At 36.2% G+C, this 16,847-nt stretch overlaps 1 protein-coding gene across 8 annotated transcripts in view; it reads left to right on the top strand.

Moving 5' to 3' along the window:
- The window catches only part of CDIN1 (CDAN1 interacting nuclease 1), a 234,765-nt gene that overhangs the window by 51,906 nt on the left and 166,012 nt on the right, over positions 1–16,847 (top strand). For all 8 annotated transcript variants that reach the window (XR_007475336.1, XR_007475337.1, XR_004485450.2 and 5 more), the window contains exons 2-4: positions 6,562–6,607; positions 7,499–7,563; positions 14,600–14,660. Coding sequence is in view for 5 of the 8 variants with exons in the window: in XM_033435841.2 (XP_033291732.1) it covers positions 6,562–6,607; positions 7,499–7,563; positions 14,600–14,660 (172 nt within the window). In the remaining 3 variants the exon portion in view is untranslated. The remainder of the gene's footprint in view (positions 1–6,561; positions 6,608–7,498; positions 7,564–14,599; positions 14,661–16,847) is intronic.

The following is a 16,847-nucleotide window of genomic DNA, read 5'->3' as shown; positions in this document are numbered from 1 at the left end:
CAAAATAGACCCTTAGATATTTGGTTTCCTCAAAGGCAACAAGATAATTCAGTCGTAAATGGTGTGTGACCAATTGGATATATGTACAAAAATAACAAAAACAAAACGTGACTCCTATCTCAATGCACAAAATTAACTCAAGGTAGATCATAGGCCCAAATGTAAAAGCTAACATTCTTAAGCTTCTAAAACAAAACATACAGAATTATCTTTGTGACTATGAGTGGCAAAGATATCTTAAGAAAGACACACAAAAAGTACCAATAATAAAATTAAAGAATTGCAACATTGGACTTCATCAAAATTAAAATTTTAGCACTTCAAAAGACAGCAGAAAGAAAATGGAAATACAAGCCATTAACTAGAAGGCGTGACAAGAACGTATAGCGGTGGGAACTCTCCTTTAGTGTTGGTGGGAGTTTAAAATTGTTACAAACACTTTGAAAAAGTGTTTGACAGTATCTACGAAAGCTAGAGATTTGCATGTCAGATGACCCAGAATTCCACTTCTGCATTTATACGCATCAGAAATGTGTACACATATGCACGAGGAAACGTGCAGGAATGTTCACAGCAGCATTATTCTCACTGCAAAAGACTGGAAACAGTTCAGATGTTCATCAATAGGATAGATAAATGTGGAGTATACTTATACAATAGAATATATTATACAACAATGAAAACGAATTAACCTCACATAAATTAACATGGGTGATTCTCACAGATATATTATTGAGTGAAAGAAGACAGAGGCCGAAGAGCACACACTGTGTGGTTCCATTAAAATAAAGTTTATGAACAGGCAAAGCTAACCTGTGGAATTTAGGGGTACATATTTGGGTGGTAAAACTGTAAAGGAAAGCAAGAAAGTGATAAAGATCAGATTCACCTGCGAGACAGAAAGGGTGATGATCAGCTAGAGTGCCTTTTGGGGTCCCAGCAGTGTTCTATTTGGTGACCTAAGTGGTTACATGGTTTTGTCTTAAGCATGATAAAAATAATTTTAAAAGGTTAATGTGTTATGGCAGGAATAAATGTTGATATCTTATGTAATGAAGGCATGTTACAAAAAATGTATAAAACATAATTTTTGAAATTTTACTTTTGTGTATAGACAGACAGACAGAAAGACACACACATCAGACACAGAGTAAAAAACACAGGAACACAGATGGACACCTATGGATTTTACACAGAATATGTACTATTTTATAACTAGGAAACTTCATTAAACATATAATAAAATTAACACTTATGGAGGGTGTTGTCCTCTGTAGAGAAGGTTGATTGGGTTTATACCTGTGATGTTCAGGGAAGGATTTAAAGTTGCTTTGTATACAGTAAATAGCATTTGAGCGAAAGACACATTTACAGTCACATAGAGACACTTCAGACAATGGTGTGGTTGGTTATTAACAAAATACACCTTAGCTGCAGGAAGAATAATGGAAATTACCCAACAATTTTTTAATCCTTGACTTTTTACTATAGGAAAATTTTTTTATATAGTTAATTAAAGGAAAACTGCGTTTTGAGTTTTTTAAAAGCGAATATCGTCTAAGGCCATAGAATTTGATCAAAACTCTTGACCTCCTGTGACTTCAATTTTCTATCAAAAAAGCAAGAATGCCCACCTTTCAGGGTTGTTTGGAGTATAATGTAACATATATATGCTTAACCTTAAGCAACGGGTATTAGCACACATTAGAAGGGCAGATTAGCATGGGGATTAAGGGCTTCGGTTCTGGAACTGGACCTGGATTTCGATTTCCAGTTCTACCACTTACCTAGTTCTTTAATTGTGTACTTTCCTTAACTTCCCTTTCTCCATTTCCCCATCTTTAAAATAAGGACAATAATAGTACCTACCTCAGAGGATTGCTATGACGGTAAAATAAAGGGCACAGTATAGTGTGTAGCACAAAGTAGGTGTTCATATAACTCTTAGCTCTTGCTGGAGGTAGAGCTGTTTTGGATGTGACTTCAGTTTGTCAGCAAAATTAGTTAAGTGCCTGGGACAGTAACCACTTTTTTTGTATATGTAAAACATGGGTGTAACTTGTAAGAATTTTTTGTGATAGTTGATTACTTCTAAGCTTAATGGTGCCATCTGTATAGTCATGTGTGGGAATATTTGCTACTATTAGGCATATAATGTAGTCTATATCCTCACTATGAAGTTGGAAATTAGAAAGAAATGGGTGTGGGGGGTATGATAGATACATTTTTCTCTATTTCTTCAATTTAGTTTATATATATTTTTCTTTTTTCTCCCCAGTAATTTCCCAGAATATCAGTAATCTCTCATGACTCTTTCCACTTCACATTGTTATTTTCCTAAAAAAAAAAAAAAAAAATTAGTAGTACTGCTGTACCAAGCCTTGGTGTCTTATTGAATTCCATTTTGATTTTAGAGGGGAAAAAAGGCTCTATGTTTCAAATTTGTATGTATGGGTGTGGGAGGGAGTGAGAGAGGGAAGTGAATTGCTTTTATGGAAAACCTTCCTAGACTAGTGCCCTGAATCACTGGCCACATACAGCCAATGTTTTATTGTATTCTTTCATGGGTTTAGAGAAGTTGTACCTTGTGAGGTCTGCAAACCTAATGCTTTGTAAGAGTATCTTGCTTTATCTTCTTAGGTTGGTTTACTGCTTCCCGAATTCTAGAAGTAATATTCATTTTGTTCAGAGGATTTCAAGCCCATTAGAGTGTAGACATTGACACATCATAGATTCTATAGCAAAAGGAGCTTGAAAGTTGAATAAAAACATTTATTTCTTTATGGTCTTTTTCAGAAGTTGGGCACTTGAAAGAGGAAGAACTTAAAGTATAAAGTGTAGTATCTTCTTCCTGAAGGTTCTACGTGCTTTAAGTCTCCACCTGGGAACATCAAGACTTCCCCCTTGTAAGAATGTTGCATTGCAGCTAAGTCTGTGCTAAGTTCTGGTCTTAGTCTTTGCTGCACCCATTCAACTCCCTGATGTTCATTTTCTCTAATATCCTTCAGGTTATTGAGTATCTTAGCTGGATGGGTGTGGACACACGTTGAGTTAAATACTATATGGGGCACTGGTTTGTTGCCTGTTTATGTACCTGGCATTTGAAGTTTTGAATGCAATATAAAATGAGGGTAATCAGTACCCCATCAATGTTTAAAATCTGTATGGAAAAGTCATTCACACATAGCAATTTATGATCTCTAGGCACATCAGTTTAGTGACACAGTGACAGACAGAGGAACGATTTTAAGGAAGCCAAATACAGTAGGTGCCAGCTAGGAAGAGAATTAGAAAGTATAAAAATGGACAGCCCCTTCCAAGTATTGCATCCTGTACAGGTGCCGTCGTGGTAGGGCACCCTGTCTCTGAGCCCTCCCTCGATTGTGTCTCCTACTTCCTGGGCACATAGGAAATAGAAACCTTTCCCTCCTCCCTCCCTCCCTCCCCCCTTCCCTCACGCCCTCCCCCACTTCCTTTCCCCCCTCTCTTCCTTCCTTCCTTCCTTCCTTTAAAAAAAAAGGACATGTGTTATTACTCAAAAGAAGTATGGAAGGTAGTCACTTCAATTCATGGTCTTGAGCAGCTCAACAGTGTCCTCAAGGACCCAAGCTCCTTCCATCTCCTGTCACAGGTCCTCAGTGTGTTGGCTTTGTCCTCATGCTTGTTTCCTTGTTTCCCCATTGCTGCAACATGACTACTGCTGCTCTGTAAAGCCATTTGTCACACGACTCAGACAAGGTTTTACATAGCTAGTGTAGGAGTCTACTCACATGCTCTTCTTTTCTCAGATACCTGAAGGGTGAGGAGCTTAATATGGGAGGGTAGCATGGGAAAAAAAACACAAAACGATCTTTGAAGAGACTTTGGGCATTTGTGCAAAGTAAGTGACTGTATTTTTGAATATATAAATGGAAAACACATGTATGCTAAGTGACAAGTATATGCTCCAAAGTCTTGAAATATGTGAGGATTCAGGGTATGATTTACTTCACTAAATCCCGAAAAAATATGTGAGCGCTTGACAATGTTCTAATTTTTGCTTTTACGCACGTATATGTTGAAAGTTTCCTCTAAATCAGTTCCTGTCCACTTTAATGTTTTTATTTTGGAGGCATATTTTCCCATACCCATGACCTCAGGACATTGTGGACGCTCAGTGAAACCTGCTGATGGACTGACTGTGATGTTTAAGATAAGCCTTTTAATTACGCAGAATCTTCTCCTCTCTTCCTCTCTAGCCAGGAACCATATTCTTTGTGAACCTAAGGAATGTTGAATTTAAACCGTAGCTTCTGTGGCTCTTGCCAGTCAAATCAAACAGTAGGGGAAACTGCAGTGGGGGGCAGGCAGAGGTGGTGAGTTCTTTGAAGCTAGACCCTCGAGGTCATGGTTTCTCCACTCACCAGTCTTTTGCCTTGGGATCCCTTCTCAGAATCCACACACTGGAAGAGAGTAACAAATAATACACACTGGGGTCAGTGTCTTAGCTGCACTAAAACTACTCTCCGGTTCTTTTTGTTGTGAGACTTGTTCACAACGCTCTTCTGTAAGCTTAGCACACACAGGAAGAGAGCATTGACTGACAAACTACCTAGCAAAGATCAGTTAGTTCTCTACAGCTTTGTCTGGTCAGCCAAACCCAAAGCCTTTTGGACCCAAGTCTGTCTTTCTATTTTACTATGGTAAGTCATTTTCTCTTTTTAGCTCTAGCCAGGTTTTGCCCCCAGTGTAAGCTGGAATTTTCTCTCTAACCCACTTGGCCGCTGAGAAAACGTGTTGCTCCATAGGCTATGTCCATGGTTTTAGCTGAATTGAATTCTAAGCTGTTTAAGACAGTTTCCTGATGGAAGGCGTTATCTTGTCCTCAGTTTTTACAGTGCTCTCAACTCTTGACCAACTTCTCACTTTGAACTGTTTATTCTTGGGCTTATTCCTTCTGCTGTCTGTTAGTGTTCCCATTCTGAGCATCTACCATTTTACTCTTGTTTTATTCAGTTTAGTTTCCTCCTCATTAGTCATTGGTCCCTGACTTGCCCATTACATGCACATTTATTTCCATCATATTGTTTGAGACCAAGAGACTGACATTTTGCCTTCCATTAATTGGTTAACATAAATATATTTTGCTGTGCAATGAGGAGGGCTGTATTTATTGTACATAAATATATAACATAGTGACTTATTCAGTAGTTTATAAAGATTTGGGTTTAACTTTGCCATTTTTTTTTTCAGGAGTTGGTTGTCAGCAACCCTACTAGAGTATGTGATTTGCATGTGAAACTCAGGCAAGCCAGGCATAATAGGAAGATTTTATACATAGAACTGGCTTTTTCAAAGGTGGCTTCCATTTTTAGAGACATTGAAAAAGTTATAATGGATTTATAATTTTATTCGATCATTTCTCAGTACTTTTGAGTTATTAAAACAGTCCTTTAGTAATTATTGGTTTTCCTTGATAAACATTTATGGTGTTTTTTTAAACATATTCTTTTGTAATCTAATAAGAGTGGAAAGGGGTTAGAAGCCAAATCTGTAATGATATGCAAGAGATGACAGTACTGACAGTGAGTAAAGAAATATGGTGTCATTGCTTTTATTTCATACTCTCCAAATTACCTGTGATGAGCTTAAGCAGTCTCATTCATGAATAGAACAATCTTAATTATTCACAGTGCTTTGGTGTACTATAAAAGCAGAATTATTAACACTGTAATTTGCTCGGATAGCATTTGGTAGGAAAATATATCAGAAATAATTAATTGTTTTCAAGATATGATAAGGCAGCTGTATCTACAGGGGGCAATCAAAAAGAATAGTAGTGGGCTATTGATTGCTTTTTAGAGAAAAAAAATTCGTTCCATTTCTAAATGTTAACAATTGTAAGAGGAAAATTCCCACTTGGGATGAATGTTTTCCAGGTTGCTTCATTGCCAGGTGTTTGACATTGCATGGAGTCTTAGATGAATAAGGCTTACGGCAGTCTTAGGGAATGCTGTCCTCAAGGGCCTCAGCTTTCTGCTATGAAAGCTTCTATTTTCAAAGTAGGCCAGTATCGGTGGGAATGTTCCAGTGGTCTCTGTGCTACTTCTGGTGAAGAGCAAAGTTTCCCCCCTTGAATCTGAGAGACCTACAGAAGAGGATACCTACCTGCTAACAAAATAAATTTCAGAATGTTGCCAGTGAATGAACTGCATTTTCTACTGTTTATGGAATTTGACTATCATTTATCAATGGGAATAAACCTTGCCTCTTTTTGGTCCCTTTTAACATACCTGCATGGTACAGATATGATTTATAATCATTCTAAAGTTTAAGAAAATCCAAATCATACGATAGTTTGCTTTGAGACCATCCATATTTTCCCCTTTCCCTTTTTCTGTCTCCTTGACCTAGCAGCAGGAAGCCTTTGTTTGAGGTGTTCATCTGGAACAACTTTTCCACACTTGTTTTCATGTTCTGTTAGATTACAGGGCAGCAGGCCTACCTTTGAAGCTCCTTTCTCTTTTGTTTCTTTGGCGTGCACTCCAGTAATTAACTTTGTCCTTCTTTTATTTGTTCCAGTCAATCGCAGGCCACTCTGCTGAGCATCTTCTCCCAGGAGTACCAGGTTAGAAGTTTTCTCCTTTGTGAGGGTTGACAGGTGCCTAATTGAATGATGAATGTCCCTTTATTTCTTTGTAATTGAACTGCCAGCTCTCTGATTGGGTTGGAGGATATTCTCCTTTCCACATCGAGCACCGCCTGCGTCTCAGTGGAGGCCTGCCAAGCCTACCCATCCATCTGTCTAATAACATCTAGCCTTTGCTTATTTGGTGGACCTGTAATAAATTATGCTAAACCATTATTATTCTGACAATAATAATTTCCCTGTGTTGCGTGGTTCCATGTGCTAAATGTTTGCTGACTTGCACTGTCAGTGCCGCTTTCCATTGCTGACAGAGATGATGATAAATGACCATTGCTGGAGTGGCAGAAGGCAAGAGAGGCAGAAAATGGAGTCATTTATCATGAGATGACAGGTGTCAGTCAAGTGGCAAGTCTCTATGGAATTACTTTTTGTAGTTTTCAAATAAGTTGTTTTTAAGCAATGTTCTTCCTGGTTAAAAATGGCAATTGGATTGTAAAACTAGAGTGCGGAGGACTTAGATGGAATTGAATTGAGGGAAAATTAATACAAAGGTTGAAACAAGGAACAAGTTTTTCTTTGCCCTCTACAACCCTAAGCAAACTTAATTTAGATTCAATTACTATGACCCTGTTGGCTTTTACATATATACTGTACCTTGTGGTACAGTCTGGAGACATCCCAGCCACGCAATAGAGATTAAAATGCATAGGTTCATAGAGTAGAAGGGAAAAAAGATCTACCGCCACCCAAATCCCCAAACTATTATTCGGTTTGCCCTTTATGTTAGACGTTGGAATCAAGAAATGTGTCATTTTCGTTCTTGAACCTGATCTGTGACACAACATAAAAATCTTTTTTATTTTGTTTCAGAAACATATTAAGAGAACACATGCCAAACATCATACTTCGGAAGCGATTGAAAGTTATTACCAGAGGTATGACCTGCCTGCCCCACTAGAGGGTATCATAATACCTATTAATTGTAATAATAATTATGAATAAATTAGATTAATAAATTGATTTTCTATATAACATTCCAAGGCATCTTGTTTTAAGGCTCTTATTTAAGACTTCAAGCATATTTTTTTTAATTTCTCAAATACTCTGTTATATGGATTTAAAGAATATGGTGAGACCATCTTAATTTACATGTGTGTGAAATCTTTACTATGCAAGAAATTGTTTCAGTATTAGAAAATCTCAGTTGGATGCTTGAAACTGTAAGCACGTATCTTGGATAGATGCATATGTTCATGCATACGTATATCTACACGTATATGTGAAAGTTCTCAAACCAATTTTATTTCTTATTTAAATCAGCAAGTTGAAAAGTATATTAGAAAATAAGATTAAATTTTGGTACAGTTGTATTTTGCATCGTCAGTATTGGGTCAGCCATTTTAGAAAGGCAAAAAAAGATATAAATCAAGTAAGGACATAAGGAGGCACATAATAATGTACAACTGTCAGATTTTAAGAGGGGTTTATATTTTAAAAGGAAAGTCTTGAGTATTGAATCAATAACATGATGTTCAGGAGATATTTTAATTTCAGCCTAATTTATTATAGCTCCCAACCTCTTGTTCTGAAACAAAAAGAATCTTTAAAATAGATCCTTTTTTAAAAAATTAAAAATTTTTTGGCTTTGTAATATGAGTGAATAACTTATAATGGTAAATGGTTATGGTTTGCATTAGAAATTATTGGTTGCTTTCTTAAATATTTTAAGGTCATACTGGAAAGGAAAACAGTTTGAAATATGCTCTTAAATTATTACACTCAAGATTGACAGAGCAATCTTTCTGTGGTGAGAGTGACACCACTGATTTTAGATGAATGATTTTTATGCATGAAAATTCTACGAATTAAATGAATATGCAGATAAAATATTGGTATTATGTTTCTGTAAAGTCTTTTTTTCTTAAGAATTGAGTGTTTATTGAAGTTAGATTTTTAAAAAAGTATTCACTATGCCATAGTGGTAAAAGATATATTCTGTTTTGAGTAGAAGTGTCTGTTAAAGAAATATACATGCATACACAAACACACACACACACACTTTTATACCTAAGAGAGTTACTCCTTAAGAAGCCTTTGTAAAGTTTGAAGTGATTTATTCAAAAGTCATAATCTCCTCAGTGAAATTAACATTTAAATTAAAGTCATCATCTAAATCATACATATAAAATTGAGAAAGGCCCATGAAGTGCTGTGAAGCCAACAACTGCTTTGGCAACCAGACTCTCCACTGAAAGACTGAAAAGTGGCTCACGTGTCAAAAAATACATTCTTATTTATAAAATTTATAGTCTTAGGCTTTCATATAAAAGTATGGTTCTATTCCAGATTTTAAGGCCCAGTTAACATCAACAAGGGAAAATAAAGCATTTCCTAGAAATTTGGAGATTTGCTAACAGGCCATGGGCTGCCCTCTAATAATCTTTTTTTTCATCGTAAAAAAGCCGTTTTAATTAGACGATTTCTAAGATCTCTAAATGCTGCTTTTAAAAAATTTACTTTCATTAAAAACTAAATTTGAGGGGCTTCCCTGGTGGCGCAGTGGTTAAGAATCCACCTGCCAATGCAGTGGACACGGGTTCGAGCCCTGGTCTGGGAAGATCCCACGTGCCACAGAGCAACTAAGCCCGTGCGCCACAACTACTGAGCCTGCACCCTAGAACCCGCGAGCCACAACTACTGAGCCCACGTGCCACAACCACTGAAGCCCACATGCCTAGAGGCCGTGCTCCACAACAGGAGAAGCCACCGCAATGAGAAGCCCACACACCACAACAAAGAGTAGTCCCCGCTCGCCGCAACTAGAGAAAGTCCGCACGCAGCAGTGAAGACCCAACGCAGCCAAAAAATAAAATAAATAAATAAATAAATCTATTTTTTTTTTAAAAAGTATGTTTGATTTCTGAGGTATGAACATACTTTATTGGATTACCTGGTTAGTTTAGGCCAAAAACAAAGATCTTTAAGTATGGTTACTCGAACAGTTGATTGGGTAATAATGAAAATATAGAAACATATTTGTATTTCTTTAAGTTTAGTTAAATGTGAGAACCTCAATTACTTTGAGGAGTCACGACATTTGAAACACAATCTTGAAGTTAGGCTGTAATGGACCGTCTAATAGGAAAGCAGTCCGACTGGTTTCTTACTTTACCAGCCCGATTCCTGACTTTTCTGCCCTGTACTTTGTGCTTGTAGACGGGCTGTGTTGTTACCTTTCAGATGATTTGACCTCACAGGTCTCTTGTTCTAAATGTGCAGGTTGAATGTCCCTGTATTCTCTGTGGTAAATTGGCCTTGAAAGGTTTTTGTTTCCCAGCTGATTAGAATAAAGGCAAAATTATATCAAACCATACTTAAGCAGTTTGACAGTCTCGACAATTTCTTCCTTTCTTTTTCTTTTATAAAAGTAATGCATGCCTATTGTGAAAATTAAGTTCATTTTTAATGGTATAAAAAACAAATGAATGGATTGCCCATAATTGTGGCACCCATAGATAACCACTGGTGTTTTTCATTCCAGTCTTTTGTCAATCCATTTTTACATAGATGAGGTCATCCTATATATGCAACTGTGAATTCTGAATTTGATACTTGGAAAAATACATATTATTTTGAAGAGAGCGTTTTGTAAACATTTTTATTTTATTACTTCATATGAAGGTATCATAATTTACTGAATTATTCCTCTGTTGAACATATATGTTTCCAATATTCTGATATAAATAATACTGTGATACATATTTTGGTGCATAAGTCTTTGCATTTGAATTAGTTTCTTAATATTTCTGTAGATGGAATTACTGATGTACAATAAGCATTTAATGATCTTATTATATGTTGTCAAATTACCATCTAGAAAGATAGTAATGATTACATTTCTACTAGCAATATCAGAGAATTCCTGTGTCTCTATATTCTTGCTAGCATTGAGATGTTCTCAATTCAGAATTTGAAGTCTGTATTAAAGACCATACAGTCCACAGAGTGATTCCATCATGGTTAACTGAAACTTCAAAGTATCCAAACAACAGTAGAAAATGTTTTCCTAAGCTTTTGAATTACTGAGGAAATTTCCTCAGTTCTTCATGTTGTGTGCGTATAGACACAGCTTGTTCATGTTGAAAAGAACTCTCTTTTCTTTCCCACTGTACTAATGGCATTTTAGTTCTAAACAGGAAACATACTTGGCAAAATTTATTTAGATTTATCTAGATCAGTGCACATGGGCATATATGTGCACACGCACACATACACAAACACACGCAAGTTGGTCAACTTTACAAGTTTCCTCATCAATAGCAAAGTTTAGAAATACTATCTCTCATCTCCTCCCGTCTCTCAACACACACTGTTTGAGGGGCCAGCTTTATTAGCTTTGCAGAATCAGACCAGTTGGATTTTATTCAGATGTTCACATGGAAAAAAGGTTAGTTCAAATATGTTACTGATACCACATGATACAAATAGTTTCTAAAAATTCGAACCACTTTTTTGTTTAATTAGCACCATTTACTTTGCATTCACTGTGTCCCATCTACTATGCTAGGAACCAAGTATAAGAACCACAATACCTGTCCTCAGCTGCTCTGTTTAGTGGGAAAATAGTTGTATGCATGGAGATGGATTCCAGAGATTTTCGATATAGAATCAACAAAGGTAGTATTCAGATGTAAGCTTAGTGAAGAATTTTGGTAGATTTTTGAAGTTTTACCATTATAGTTATAAAAATATTAAGATTAAATAAGTTTGCCTTATATTTAAAATCAATATATATTATTTTTAATCTTAGATGCTAATAGATCTTTCACACTCAAAAAACGTCATAAAATGGACCTTCTGGGAAGATCTTTTAAGGATGGTTTCACCCACGAGATATACATTTATTAGTCCTCCTGTGGCAAAGCTGGAGGATGACATACAGTCTATGCAAAGTAATTTCAATTTGCAAATAGGCATCAGGAAGGTAGCCCAGGTCACCTTAATGTAGTGTTCAGGATTACATTTTTATATCCCAGTTACAATTCAGATCTTTGCTAAGGACCTGCTGGATGAAGGTTCAACATTGATTTGTGTAGCCCTACCCCAAGGAGAGAGAAACAACCCATTATAACTGTGTGAATAGTCTATGCTGTAAGTTTGCACAAGATGTTTTGAGGATGGAGAGAAGGGTAGCATTAGGAATTTCTGATTATGACCTTACTGAATGTCTTCTGTAATTATCATGCTCCTTTGATTGCATATCTAAAAATTTGAGTAAACCTGATCTGTCACTTGATATGGGGGACAGTTAAAGTTCCCAGAAAGGACAAATGCAACTTCAGATTAATTTTAACTTAATTTCTTTTCCTTAGCACTTCTGAAGTGTTATAAGGTATAGGTGGGAAACAAATTGGGGAATAAATACAGTTAGAAGCAGATCTACCCTTTTCAGCATATGAGGACACCTCAGTAGGCTTTGGGAGATCAGCAGTCCATTTCAGAGATTTACTGCTTACCAGCTAGGGGAGCCCAGATGGATTTCATCAGTACTCTGGAGTTTGGTTTCTTTATATGACCAACTGGGAAGAGTAATCAAGCTCATAATTAGGAATTTCCACTGTATTAAGTATGAACATGCTTCAACTATTATATAGACTATACAGATATAGGGGGCTAATGTTGTCGTTTGACCAACTCCTGTTGCTTTAAACTTAATAGAAGTGTTCTATCGGTCATTACCAGGATTGTGATTGATGCAGCATTTATATGAAACCATATAATTTGGACTCAAAATGATAGTTTCCGGGCACAGGCAGTGATCTGGGGTCTAGCTGTTCTCTTTCATTCTTTCCAAATTAACGCCTGAGAAGAGGTTCTGCTCTGGTCTCACAAGAGCCTTTCCCAGTCCTCAGATAGCCCAAGCACATTCCTGACATTTGCACTTACTGTTCTCTTGCTGGGAATGTTCTTCCTCTCTTGGCTGGCTGCTTTCCTTCTTGTGGGTTTCTACTTCAGTGTCACTTCCTTAGAGAGGGGATTCCTGACCAACCCATCTAATTTATATTATATTGTAGCATATGTCATTACTTTATATATTTATTTCTCTTTTTCTTCTGTCTCTTCACTGTTATATAATCTCTGAGATGGCAGAAACCAAAGAAGTTTTGTTCCCTTCTGCTTCTTCAGAACCTGGAATAAGGCCTGACAACTAGTTAGCTCTCAAAAATACTTGTGGGATAAATGAATGTTAAGTAGAGAGTTGTAAAGATATACTATTATCAATATAGGCTTAAATACCCTGACCTGGAATCAGAATGCTTAATGCACGTGAGCTCTGGTTAGTTGCTCCGACTTGACGAAACTGATTGTTCCTTGAGCAGACCTATCAGTGCAATGGAAGTTCTGTAGGTTGACATGAAGGTCTTAGCTGACCTATTTCCCAGGGATCTTTCTCTAAACCACACTTGTCTTGTTTGTTTTTATTTTGTTGTTCCCTTGCTCCTGAAATGAAAGTACTTATTTCCCAGTTAGATTCCTAAACAATTTATTCAAGAAAGGGCCAATAGATGAAAATGGATGTATTAGAATTACTTTGAAGTTATAATGATCCTGAGACTTTCCCCACCTTAAATAATTTGATTTTATTCCACTTCATTTATTGGAAATCATACATCTTTATAAGCATACCTGTGAAATTAATTTAGTTTTTGCTTCTGGCCGTTACAGGGAAGACCTCACCTGTTCACTTTGGTTTTTACTATCAAGCAAATGTTGTTAGTTTATTCAATCAAACAGTATACTATAGAGAAAATGTTCATACTTAATTTTATTTTCTTGCCTAAAATGGCTTTTTAAAATTATTTAATTACTCATTTATTAGAGAAAAAAATATGTATTCAGTATTACAATATAATCACCTATTATAAGCCAAGAACCGTGCTAGGCATAATAAATTGAATAAAATGAAATTCTTCTACCTTCATGAGGCTTTCAGCCTTACAGTCGGGATGGGTTTGAGGTGGACAAGTAACTCAGCAGACATAGTGTTCTGGGCTAAGTGATGGAGAGATGGACAAGGTGCTCCTGGATTGCACATGAGGGATACTTAATGTTCTCCCAGGTCATGGTGGATGAAAAAGGCAACGTACAATCTGAATCAGGAGGTATCCAGGTGAAGGGCTGGAGTGGGGAACAGTGACTAGAGATGAGGCTGGCTGAAGAGAGTAGGTAGGAACCAGATTATGAAGATCCTTACGAGAAGTTTTAAGTGGTTATAATTTAATCTTGAGATTTAATGTGGGGCTTTTGAAGTGTTTTAAGGAGGAGAATGGTATGTTCAGGTCTTTGTTCTAAAACAAATCACTCTGGCTTCCATATCTGGGATGAATTTGGGGAGTTGTTTGTTTGTTTGTTTTGCAGGGTTAGGGGATGAGGAGAGCTGGAGGTTATGACAGAAATCCAGAGCAGATAAGATGATGGCTTGTATTACCTATTAAAGGTGTGCTGACCCACTGATGAAAAGTCTGTTCCATTTTTTTCCTAATAAGGTGTCAACCAATCCTATGAACTAAAAGTAAATAAAAAAGTGATATGCTTGCATGGATGCGTTTTTCAGGAGTAAACTTATTTCCTTCCCATGAGTGGCTGTGGTATAGATGAAGCCAGGGTGATAGGGATAGTTCTTTTCAAAATCACCTCTGTGTTCACTTACATGTTAGGAGGTGAACACAAGGGAGACCTGTGTACTCAGACGTCCTTTCCCCAACTTCAGTTAGTTAGTTGCCAGTGGTTTTGAGGTAAGTTGTTTTTGTTATTCTTTTCCCTTCAGTGCTTTCCTATGACAGTAGCATACTTTAACTAGAGTTGAGCGTGGCATTTGCCCAGGAGAAACATGTACACACAGGGGATGCTGACAAGTCTATGCTGGCCTTTTCTTGTCACTGCATTACCACTTGGCTTTGTCTTGTCTAGGTATCTGAATGGAGTGGGGAAAAATGGAGCTGCCCCAGTACTCCTGGAGCTAGCCAATGAGGTAAAGTTATTGTTATTATTTTATTTAAACTTACATAAAACCTAAGGGGCCTATCTAGAGTAGCTTTGCTTAGAATTATAATTAACCTTAAAAAAAAGAAAAAGATTTTGAAATGCAAAGCAGATAAAACATTTTATCTTAGATGCAGTAGACATTTAAATTGCTCCCTGGTCTCTTTGTACTTTTAATAATTGGACCAAGAACTTCATATATTAATAAATCAGTTAACATAATTAGTCTACTTCTTTTAAAGCACATGTGTAAACAGCTTCTTGGTTTCTTATTTTGTGGGAAATTTCAACCAAACAGCTCAGGACATGCTCTTCTTTAGATGTGTTGTTTTAATTTAGTGTGAGACATACCTGTGTCAAGTACAGAGATGTATGCCAAGAAAATCTATGCTGTCATAAAAGTGAAGAGAGAAATTGTGTACCTAAAGATGTAACATTTACTTGATTCATTTGTTGTTGTTGGCAAACTTTTATTATAATAAAAGATACGTGCCTTCTAGAAAAGCCTTTCTTTATATGAAGAAGCATACTCTTCTTATTAACACCAAGCATGAAGTGATTTGTTGAACTTATCTGTTAACTCTTATCTGCTTCTGTTTGGGGAAACAGTAATAGTCTTACATTTAAAAAAGGAAACCCCAAAGACTTCCCATGAATGAAGAAGCTGTAAAAAGTTCATAATAGTTGCAGAGAGCATACAGAAAAAATAAAATATTTAATTCCTAAACTTTAAAATATTTATCCACTGTAATAAGAGCAATACAATATTTAGTCTGACTTGGAACTGCTTATGCAAACCTCATAGGGATGGAATGAAATGTATACTATTTTTGTGTTGCATTATAATGGAAAACATAGAAGCAAGGCAGAAAATGTATATTTGCATTAAAGATGACTAGGTGCTGTGAGCATTAAGTGTTGCAGTAGCAGCGAGTTCTCCATGTTATATTAGCAAGGAAGGATGGCTTCTCTCACAGCTTCTGTCTGCTGTGCACCACTACAGTCAGCCAATGAGTAATTACCTATAAGTTACTAGGAGGTTTTAATAGTCTAGGCAATGTCTGTACAATCTGATGGGATAGTTAACATATAGAATGAATTTCTCTCCTCCTAGCAAAACACCTATTGATATTTTATTCTTTTTTTTTTAAATTTCTAGAGCAAGGTGGTTTTTAAGTGTCTCCAGACTTCATTATTAGTCGATTCTATTAGCAACTTGAAGTATCTGAGCTATAACTAATTCAGAATGTAGTGATTGTCCTTTATGAGAAAGAAGAGTGTTTTTATGAAAAAAAAAAAAGCGTTCTTGATACAGCATCTAGAAAGAGTGTGATGCAAATGTGGTAGCCATTTTTATAGATGATATTGGTGGCGTAAGTTTTATATAGTAGCAATTTATATTCATTTGAATTTTTAATGGATATTTCTGTTGAGCTTAGCTTATTTAGCTGACCTCAACTTCCATCCTCTGGTAATATGGAAAATTTTAACCCACTGACACATTTTCTCCTATATCAATAAACCTGTTATTTACCATGAATATATAGTAGTGTTTAATCAGAGAAAAGAAATAGTTATTTAAAGATGTTTTCTCTCCTTTGGCTGCGGATTAGTACAGAGATAATAGCACTTTCTGAGAGATGGCTAATGCGTTAGGGAAATTTGGGAACGACTGGTACCAGATTATGGCTTCTAAACAACCAAAATGCTATTTTTATATGATAGTTAATACCTAAATGACATATGCTTGCATCTGGTGACAATTGATGTGATGGTAATGCTTTATGAGTCACTATATATTTAATCAGTGAAAACTGTAAAAATTGATGAGAAATATATAACATTGATATATTACAGTGTGTAGCAGCTCTCTTAAATAAGAACAAATTTGATTTGGAGGGTAGGGACTCTGTGTGGTCGTCATTGATTTATAAATATCTTAATACTAATTTTCCTATTTCAAGGCTAAAAATGAACATTTTAGGAAATCTTGCTTTGTTAGTAATAATAAGATCAGTCATTCTGTTCTCTCCATAGAAATATTTTCAAGTGAGATTTGAAGCACTATGAATTTTACTTACATGCTAAATTCTGACATGAAGCATGATGGCCCTATTTCAGAGAAAGATGGACACATGATTAATATGAAAATTAGGGAGATGCAAGTACCTGAACT

This window comes from Orcinus orca, chromosome 2 (genome assembly GCF_937001465.1).
Source record: "Orcinus orca chromosome 2, mOrcOrc1.1, whole genome shotgun sequence".
Taxonomy (NCBI): domain Eukaryota; kingdom Metazoa; phylum Chordata; class Mammalia; order Artiodactyla; family Delphinidae; genus Orcinus; species Orcinus orca.
This window is presented reverse-complemented; position numbering and strand designations above follow the sequence as displayed.